The sequence below is a fragment of the Paracoccidioides brasiliensis genome, assembly GCF_000150735.1.
Source record: "Paracoccidioides brasiliensis Pb18 unplaced genomic scaffold supercont2.2, whole genome shotgun sequence".
NCBI classification, from domain to species: domain Eukaryota; kingdom Fungi; phylum Ascomycota; class Eurotiomycetes; order Onygenales; family Ajellomycetaceae; genus Paracoccidioides; species Paracoccidioides brasiliensis.
This window is the reverse complement of record NW_011371359.1, coordinates 714463-724958: the sequence shown is the minus strand read 5'-3', so window position 1 is coordinate 724958 and position 10496 is coordinate 714463. Positions and strand designations below refer to the sequence as shown.

At 44.0% G+C, this 10496-nt stretch overlaps 2 protein-coding genes across 2 annotated transcripts; one reads left to right on the top strand and one right to left on the bottom strand.

Moving 5' to 3' along the window:
* Positions 1 to 3699: 3699 nt before the first annotated feature.
* On the bottom strand, positions 3700 to 5441 carry PADG_01421 (uncharacterized protein; the record flags this gene model as incomplete). The annotated part of the gene is made up of 3 exons (XM_010759145.1): positions 3700 to 4846; positions 4917 to 4938; positions 5012 to 5441. 3 exons carry the CDS (start codon positions 5439 to 5441, stop codon positions 3700 to 3702), a joined length of 1599 nt encoding a protein of 532 aa, XP_010757447.1.
* A 4182-nt stretch (positions 5442 to 9623) lies between these two features.
* Positions 9624 to 10108, top strand: PADG_11257 (uncharacterized protein; the record flags this gene model as incomplete). The annotated part of the gene is made up of 2 exons (XM_010759519.1): positions 9624 to 9746; positions 9929 to 10108. 2 exons carry the CDS (start codon positions 9624 to 9626, stop codon positions 10106 to 10108), a joined length of 303 nt encoding a protein of 100 aa, XP_010757821.1.
* Between the last annotated feature and the right edge of the window lie 388 nt (positions 10109 to 10496).

The following is a 10496-nucleotide window of genomic DNA, read 5'->3' as shown; positions in this document are numbered from 1 at the left end:
TGTAGACTGACGTAGTTCCGTGCCAAAAATTTTCTGTATTTTGCAAATGCAGGCTTGGTAAGCTTACTACGGAGTAAAACAAGACTCTTGTATTTGCTCTGAAAATCCACTGCCGCTGCTGAGGACACATTCTCAACCTTTCAGCTGATCTACGGATTCCATGCCCCCCCTTATACGGAGTGCTGAAAACCCATTCATACATGTTCGGAAGAAGCCATCCGCGGATGGTTTTTCTTTCCTGCCCGTATGCTTTCTGCATTGCGTGGCTTGTTAATCATCCCCCCACTGCTAGCTCTCCCCAATTCCCAAGCCCCCATTGAACGAAGCCTGCAAATGGGGGGGGGGGAGGGGGAGAAAAAAAGAAAAAGCAAGAACAATTCAATAAACTCCTTCATTGTTGAAGAATAATAACAATGTCATATCTGGAGGTGGCTCAGGGCGTCCTGAGCATGTTTTTGCTTTTTATTATGGGTTTTAGTTTCATCTCTTTTCCTCTTGTATTGACTAGTAAGGCCTTTTTCTTTCTTTCTTTCTTTCTTTCTTTCCTTTTATTTATTTATTTATTTATTTATTTTTAACCGCCCGAAAATAGAGAAGTAGAGACGAAACAAGAAGAAAAGCCCGGCGGCGTCTGCAGCCCCCCGCTGACTCTTATTTGATGGAAATTCTAGAGTACTCTTGGAGCTGCTTCCACTGCTTTATCGTGTTCACGGGGCTCTAAAATGGGAAATGAGAGGTTGCCTCCTATGATCAAGTATCTCTGGAATTTCAGGTGTTTAACCGCTTCCTATCGATGTTTCCTTTCCCTTCTCTCATTTTTTTTGGCGGCCTGTGAACTTAGTCATGTTGATTGAGGATCCGGTCTTGTCCCCTTCTTATTTCGCATATCTACGCGATGTGATGATAGCCGACGATGTCCTCCCCTAACTCCTGAAGGTATATCTGTGCGTATGGGCATATAAACTGTGGAGACGCATGCATAAAATTGAACCGGAGATATTAGCTATCAATTATTCCTGAATTCATTGATGGACTGTAGTTAACATGCATGAATGATGAGCGGACGTTAAGAGGTTCTTCCATTTTCCTTGTATTTTGGGTACATATTTCATGGTTCCCAATCATTTCACTTTTTCTCCCATGTAGATATTAAATATGCCTTGAACATATTTTATTGCCTTCGACTGGTTACATTCATTCATGTTGCTTCAGAACATCTTGGCCTCGAATTTAGACCAAGGCCTCCCGAGGCCCCAAAATCCATCGGGCACTCCAGACCATCCCGGTTTCAAGGGGTAAAAGTTTTAAAACACGAGTGAAATTACCGTCGGCTTTATAAAAAGGAGGAACTACAACAAAATTGCATTGCCTAGGTACTACAGACAAACCATTGTCGATACATGTTTGGGGGGAGTCGGGAAATGCAGGCTAGCCAGATATTTCAACGAGCTTATGCCTGACATAAAGTTTTGTTGTATAAATTATAAAATGTTATATTTCCAAAACTAGGTATGGGTCTCTGGAATATGCGTGCGGCATGCTCCGCATGTCCATAAAATCCTCATTGCTGGTTTCTGTGAGCCCCTTTACTTACTGAACTCTAATTCCCACGCTTGGGTCAGACACCTCGTTTTTGGCCCAGATGCCTCCATTTTTTGTGACGTACAATTTCATTAAAGAGATCAATTCATTTTTGCCCATGGAGATACATGAAGATATCGTGTCAGAAACTATCAAACTATCATCATAATTCTCATGGGTCAAGGGTGGCATGTCTGCTAATGTGAAGAGATTGTCATGGATAAATTGATAGGTATTATCGTAATATTATGATGCATTAACTATCTATCCGTTGCGGGGACTTATGCCACGACCGTATTGATACCTTTTTCCAAGGTTTACATGACCCGGGCGAGGTACAACTACTGGCAGAAATATTAACAGCTGTAATTCATATACTTCATATCGGTATTATACCTCTTTTTTTAGTTCGATGAGTTGCCTTCAATGGAGAACCAAATAGATACAGATTGAAGATTGAAGACGCATAAAACTGGGGTAGCAACAAAGGCTAGGAAAAATGTTAAGGAATTTCCGATGAAGCAAAAAACCCCCCTCCTGGGGAGAGCGGATGGTATGACTTCTGTAGCAAGTCGTTGTGTAAGATATATGCAGTACATACCGTCAATTGGGTTGAAGATGCCTGAACAATCTGACCAGATCAGGTCGGTTCATCGAATTGCACCATGTTCATTGCATACATCTGTACAAATATGGGCTCTCACACCAGAGGTGGTACCTCCATCCCTTGATATAATTCATCCCGCCGTCCACGATCACGAATGGATCCTTGCCCAGTGCTTTCTTGACCCGCCCATATGCACATATATATAGTAAAAACCAAACATAGAAGCTATGAAAGTTGGAGGCAACCAATTTTCAATTGAAAAGGGGAACATTCGGCTGCCAATTAACAATCTTTCGTATTTGTTTCAAATTGGTAACAGATTAATATAAGAATGCTTTGAATATGAGAGCACTGAGATCAGCAGCAAAAGAAACGCCAAATTGGATGATAATACTTGAAATAGGAACGAGGGATGAGTGAATAACAATGACAACAAAACAAACTGAGAAAGAGTCCAAACATTCAACGGATGTCCAGTTAGTAAAAGAAAACGCCAGCTGGTAAGTCGAGCCTTTTCCCAAGACCCGGAGATTCATGTATCCAAAATTTCCCTTTTAATCCCTTTCCTACCGGTTATCCCATATCCCTATCCGCGCGAGCGGTATATATTTAACTTTCCCAGCAAAAGACAACAATAGAGGGATCCTCATATAAACAAAAATAAATATCAACACTTTCGACCCTGGATGTTTGAAAGCCGCTGAGGGTTGCAGCTACCAAGACGCACTGTTTCTTCTGTCTGATTCCATGTGAGATTCCCGTCCTTCTCAATGCACCGATAGATAAATATATGATTCCAATGAAATGCGAGAAAATAACACGAGAGAGAAAATGAAAAAAGACATTGAAAAGGACGCACCAGACAACTATCAAGTGAGCACAGATTGGTCCAAAAAAATAAAAACAATACGGAAGAAAGACAACATGAAAAAAGAAAAAGAAGAAGTAAACGTATAGAAAAGGTTAATACAGCAACATATCCTACTTGGAGTAGATAAGAGGCGGGAAATGCTGACGGGTTTGACCGGCCCCAGTTTGCCGTTCCACCCTGGGTTTGGATGTGCCAAGAAAAGATTCCCAGAATTGCACAACAGGTTCCCCATTTATTGGTCGTGCTGTATCACAGTGAGTTATCGTGACCTTGCTGTCATGCGGTGCGTGTGCATCCTCCCACAGCTCAGGACCTTGATACCCGATTCTCAAGTTTGAATCAACATGCCTGTCTCCTTATCTTCCTAGGGGAAGTCTCGGCTGTCAAAAGCAACACAGAGATGGCCGCTGTGGCCGACGAAAAGTCAAAGTCATGACGCAGCTTTAACGTATTGTTACTTTTCGCATATGATTTCGCAGTTCTTTTAAGAACCCGCTGATGCATCATAAACAATAAGACAGCCAGCCAATGGCTCTCAGTTAAAATTAACAGAGCTCATAATTAACATGACAAAACCTGACAACGGGCCATAATCTTATAATGACGACTCATGCAGTCACCATTTCGGCGCGCCTTCGAGTTATAGCGTGTGTATGCTTCTCTTCTTGCTCACCCGGGGACCGTCAGCATGTTCATCAATGCGAGGCAGCCCTCGCTGTCCAACGGCTTGGTTTTGAGCCAGCTCTAGCTTTTCCATTAACTTCCCGATGGTTAGGTACTCCTGTGCGCCCAGGCCGGTTGGTTGGTTATTAAAATAATTAACAACCAGCTCCAGGGCACGACGTGCCTCATCGTGGGTAGGAGAACCCGGGGAAGAAATGGGAGAGACGGTGGAGGATTTAGGTAGAGATGGGGGTTGAATGGAACTGGTTGTGATCTCTGGGTTGCTGCGATTCCTCTTGATGCTTGACGACTCGCTCGACGATGGACGAGTATTTCCATGTTCTTCGTCGGCTACACCTGGGGACGTGGATGTCTGAAGTACATTTTTAGGTGACGCGTGATCCGACGATCCGTTGGCAACTGAACTTGGCTCTGCTCCGGCAATCGGGAATGTCTGACTTCTTGGTCGACTGGAATTGCTGCCCAAGTCTGGAGATACACGTGATTGATTTTCAGGACTGAAAGGGTTCTCAGAGAAAACAATCGAATTAGGACTGGTTACGGTCGTGGCACGTGTTGTTGTTCTGTCAAGTGAATTGGCGCTTTGAGAGAGCGACTGATTCCGGAATTCAGAAGCATACTCAGACAAGGTTCCATCGAAGCTCTCTTGCTTCAAAGAGGATTGCTGCTGCTTTGGGGATAGAGGAGAAAGAGTTGTCGTTCCACTTGGGGACAGAGGAGAAAGGCCGTTCGGGTGTTGGCTCGACAAGGACGTGTTGGATAGCCCATTCTTAGGGCTTTCTAGTTCCTTCACTGTATCAACTGAGCCCTTTCGTGACTGTGTACCTATTAAATAGTTCTTCTGTTTAAATTTTTCCAGCCAACTGGAGCTCAGTATCTTTTGATGATTTTCAGGACCACCAACAGTACTTGCAAAGAAAAGAGCCTTCTCCTTGATCATAGCATCGCTTAACCGACCACCTTGGCGTTGATGGTTCCTAACCCAATTTGACAAAGCCCGCTCAATGTCCGGAAATTTGCCTTTCGACTTTTTAATCGGCGAACGGCTACCATCATCGGGGTAAAGATACTTTTCTTTCTGCCGTAAAACTTTGGAAACGGTACTGGGACAAAATGAAGTTAGGAAACGGAGAGTGGTAAACGCCAGATGAGGCTTGCGATATATATATATACCTTCGTTCCACACCAAACATGGCTATTCAAACAAAAGAAGTTAGCACGATAGGTTGTAAAAGAGTGTTTCCGAATTATCAAAAGCTCTCCCTTACCTCCAATGTCAGTCTGCTTAACATGTGGATTGTCTTCGTGATATAAACACATTCGACGTCGGTCATTATCCGTTAAAGTTCTGCGCGGCGTAGGTGCACTGGATGATATTGGAGCCGTGTGAATAGGATGCACACTAGGCATAGAGGACATCGGAATTGGTGGAAGAGGAACTGGTGGAAAATTCGACTGCGTGGTCAACATGCTCGGCCACTGCGACGGGGTTGACAAAGGTAGCAATTGTTGGGATGTATATGGTTGTGGGATCGACATGCTGTAAGAAGGTTCTACTGGCATGACGGGTGAGGAGCCATAGGCAAAGCTATTATAATCGTTTAATGGCGAATGGTGCTGGGATTGACCGTATCCTCCCATATCAACCCATTGAGGGGCGCCAAAATCGTGGTCTTGCGGTTGGGTTTCAGTATCCATATTCAGTGAATGTCTCAATGTCCTTGTTTGTCCCTTTCCTTTAATCACTTTGAAGAGGAGAATAATACTCTTTTCCTTATACAGTGTTGTGTATCTCTTAATACATTAGGGCATGAACGAGCAGGCTGAATAGGGGAAAAGGAATGTTCCAAGATGACGTGGGCAGTAAATCGATCAACTGCAGAAGCGCAGTGGAAGTTGAGGGTTCTCAAACTATAGAAAATCAACGAAATTTCGATTCATACTTGAACGGCGTAAAACACAAGAATTTAAATTGACTCAGGAAAGGAAGAATAGAAGGAAGAGAGAGTGTTTGGCAAGGAACAGGTCAGTGCAAACGGAGCACTCCAGGTACAAAACCAGACTATCCCAGGTATGCAGTTTTTGAGCTTCATTTATCGGAAGCGACAGGAGGTCTGTGAGGGGCCGCGGAGGGTGTTGTTTTATAACCTGGAGTACAGCACGAAACCGCAACCTGAAGTGACAATGTGCAAAAGTACCCTTGCAGCCCTCGAAAGAGGGATGAATGGGCAAGGAACAGATCAACTAAGACTGATTAGTGTCTTTGAAAAAAGAGTAAAAGAGAAAAGCACTTACAGAGTACGAATAGGACATCCAGGAAAATTGGAGAATAAAGTTAAAAATTGGAAAATGGGTAAAAACCGTCCAGAGGTCGCCGAAAAGTACCAAAAAAACGGCGTGGAGTATTCCGTCAAAGATTGGGGATTGTTGACTCTGCTTGACCATCAAAGCTCCGAGCGCGCTAGTACAGAGTAAATGACGAAGATACAGGGGGTTGGAGCCAATCTGCGGAGTATGGAGCCGTAAATCGCGGGGAGAGCTAGATGTCAAATGCCCAAGGCTCTTGAGAGAACATTCACAATACGCACTAGAAACAGCATTTGACCTTGTTACAAAAAGAAAACCCATTACGGCTTGGAAATACACTACTTCAATGCAGTTAACGAAAATGGATACCGATACCAACTGTCCCATCCATTGGCGAATACAAAATAATGGAAGTTGGCGCCTCGAGATCCTGGTTGGACAAGATAAAAGGAGGATCCTCATCTGCAATGCTCGAATGGGATTAGCCTACAACATATTTTCCCTTCACAAAACGGAGTTCCAGTGAACTCTAAAAGAATAGGTATGGTCCTATTCGACAGGCAATTCCAGTGCAGGGCAGCGTTTCCCGATTCTCGTATGAAATCTGACACTGGGTGCGAGACCGTTTTCACTCCCATCTGTACACTGGACTGGATCGACTGAGTTCTGAAGGCTTGGATACGACTGTCACAGCCCAGCCACATGAAAAGGTTTCAGCGAAGGAAGGATAGACGATACCTTATTCTATCCACAGAGAGAGGAAATGGTAGGGCCGAAGATAACAGGTTCTGAATAATCCTTATTTCTGTAAAGAGATGAGGGGGAAAAGACCAAATGGCGCAGAATATGCCTCCAAACCTGTCAAGGAGGAAATGTTTTCGCTGCGGGGAACCCCATGAATCATGGATCAGGACAGCAGAGATAGAGCAGAAATGGAGTTAGGGCCTGAGCAATCTTGGTGTGGAAACACCAGCTAAAAAATTATCAATAGTAAAACGGAATGCATAGACTGACACTGGGATGTCGACTCGTGGTCTGAAAGCCAGGTTCGAATATCATATCGGATAGACCCTCGATGGAGTTTCAAATTGTCGCAAATGGTCCTTTTTTTGGGCATATTGATATCGAATTATTTGCATGGCGCTGCTAGTTTCCTTAAAGTGTCGCATCACCGCCACCAGATTACGGATTGACGGTCTCTACTTAACATCATTGGCTCTTGGTAAATCCGCGTGCCATCAGATCATCTGAGCCTGTATATGAAAAGAGAGAACCATCTGCCCTTTTTGGGCCTGTTCTCTGCCGGCATGCGATCATATGCAAAACAGGAAAGGCAGGGCAAGTATCATTGCTTAAACGACAATTCAATCAAGGTATAAAGGATTGATTTCGCTGGGAAAAGAGGTATTCTGCTTGCTTGAACATGCAGCAGAACTCCAACTCCAGATCTGTTTGATGGTATATCTGTAAATCTTCCGACGCTGGGCTGCGGTGCCAACATACGGAGAGATATGCCCTTGGAACTCTTTAAATAAGCCGAAGTTAACTAAGCCAAAGAGTAAAGCTTCGCAGAACGCCTTTAGAGTCCAAGAGGACCCTTGAAATGTCGTACAAGTTTTGCAAGCACCCAAAGTGTTTTGATGGATAATTTCGAAAACGTTCGGAATCCCCCTTGGATAATTGACAGACAGCCGACCTACATGGTTTTCCGCATCTGTTTGTGCTCATGTGAGAGGGGTACAGATATCCGAGCCTGGACTTGGGAAGATAGATCGTTTTTGCCCTCCTGGTTGATGAAACCCAGGATGCTCAATCGATGCGGACGGGTCAAGACACATTCCAAAAAAACGGCTGTTTCTTACCATGTATTAAATGTAGCAAACAAGGCCACAGGGAAAGGAAAAAGCAAGCAGTTATAATAATACAACCAGAGAAAACCGGACGGTTTCCACAACGATACAGTACAATACATTACCTGTCAAATAATACCAATCTAAAATGGCTTCGTAAGGCGATACCAGTGATGCAACCGTTCTGAAAAGCGCAGCAGCAAGGGAGGCCGCTAAAATAAACGGGTCCGGGCCGGTTAGATGGTTGCACTTGTTGACGCTGACCCAGGTTCCAATCATCCAGTCGGAGCTTCGTTCAAGGGGAGATCCATGCCGGTTGGCTTTTCACTGGACGCAATTGCATGAGAGGCGAGCGCCCGGTGGGTGGTGTTCAAGAATTTAGTCTGCTTTTTCTTTCCTTTTTTATTTTATTTTATTTTTTATCTTTCCCGCTCTCATGAAATCCAATCCCCTTTGAGAGCATCCGTATGAGTCTTGGGTTCTAAGTTGCGCCATCCTGGAGAGGAAATTGTTGGCGGTTTTCCGGGCTAAGGGTTAGGGAAAAGAGCCTTTTTCATATTTGCAAATTTCCAGCATTTGACGGAACAAGAGCTTCATGAGTCGAGGAGAGGTCAAGGGGGTTATCAAAGGAACATGGTCTCAACCACCACCATGTGCCAGTCAGCGTTAGAAGCGAAGGTTAATTAATTTCTGGTTATGGGATTGAAAGCGTGTGCCTGGAGTATTCAACGGATGTCGAACCGGAATCTCCTCGTCCTTCAATACGTCCATTCATCAACATCTCATGATAGGAACCGTTCCGAAAGATGAACGAGAAGCGCTGATTTATGGAACAATCTAGTCCATCTCGACGTTGCATGCGAAGCTTCAACATAAACAGGCCAACGCATCTTACATTATAGATTGCTAATATTCCCAAGGAATGTTTCTTGTTATTAGAAGATATCAAAGTCAAGTAAGCACTTGAAACCTATTGAAAGGTTGTCGATCTTGGTCTTAGCTCCTTAATTCAAATCGATATCATTTTCGGAGTCGCCATATCTTCTTCCTTGATGCCTGTGAGAAAATGCCCCAGCGTGATATGTACAGACGATAAGTAAGTTTTGCGGGTATCATACCAGTGGATATGGATTGAACCTATCACAACAAGGGTAGAAGTCGGAAGCAGACTCTCCTTTGAGGCTCCGGGTTCAGAGTGTGTTGTTGATCCAAGTCGGATACTTTTGCGCGTTTTACTTTTCATAATGGGCAGAATTGGAATCGCATGGGGGACGGAGCAATGACCGCCAGAGATATCCTCCGTAACCGTCGTAACCTAATATATATATATATATATATATATATCAAGGGGATCCTCTACCCCAAGACACCGAATCTGGTTTTGAATTGTTTGTGGGTTACATTCTGCAACTGAGGCTAAAACTGTGGTCTGCTGTCAAATCTTTGATCGTTGATCGTTGATCGTTGACTGTTGACTGTTGACTGTTGGGAGGTTGGACAGAGAGGTCGATGACGTTGGTCCTGGATTGGAAAAGTACTTTTTAAAATCTTTGTGCGTGGGGATAATCGATCAAGCTCGAAATGGTATTTATCGTCACGCACCGTCAGAGAAGAATTTCACGCAGTCCATACTCTTACATCCAAGTCTCTTTGGGGAGTTTGTGCTGAGTATGTCTCCCCATCAACTCTTTATTATCCTTAAATAGCCCTTGTCGGTATTACCATGGGCAAGGTACCTAACCGATCAATCCCACACCACAGTCTCCAGTCGCTCTGGATACCAGGGTTCCTAGACGAACATCACTCTTATGTGGGTTGGGATCCTTATCAACATCCGCAGAAGCAGGTACGCTGTTGCAGACATATTATTCATCCATACATAGTAGTTATCTGTATTCCATATACTCCTTACCAGGCGCATCGAACTCTTGAGCCTCTGTGCTAGGTTCGTAATAAGCCTGCTTGTGTCTGGATAATTTTGCGCAGATATTAACTATTGCCCTTCCCAGAACCTAAAAGTTAAAACAGACTCGAGATCTGCCATCGCAGCTGGAGCTCCACTTGACAAGCCAAAAAGTTGGACCTAAAACCGACCAGTTAGGAAAAAATGATCAGTCTAAATTAACTCGATTGCGTCGAGCCAACCATGGATCAGATATCAGCCTTGTCCTTCCAGTGTGCGGTCAAGGGCCGTCAGTTGAAAGCTGATTGATTCCTCAGCCCGCTTCCGCATAAGAAGCGAGATGCAGACCCTAGTTTGAACTTGCTTGGCCATCCTCTCTATTCTTTTACGGAAAAAGAAAACGCACCGTTTCTCACTTCTGGTCCGCTGTTACAATGGATCGAACCCCCGGAAGTGGCGTCGTTCAATTTTGTCCATTCTAGACGTGGTACTCCGTAGAATATTTGCCTAATTTTCTTTTTCTTTTTCCTTTTTTTTCTCTTTTTTTTTCAGCCAATATTTATGTTGCGGTACGCCATTCTTTTTGAGTAAAATTAACCTTCCTTCATCACAAGCATTGAAGTTGAGGAGACAAATAGCTTTTCTGATGTGTGTCAAGGACTGCCTCAAAAAGTAAGAGCTGAACAGTCAAGG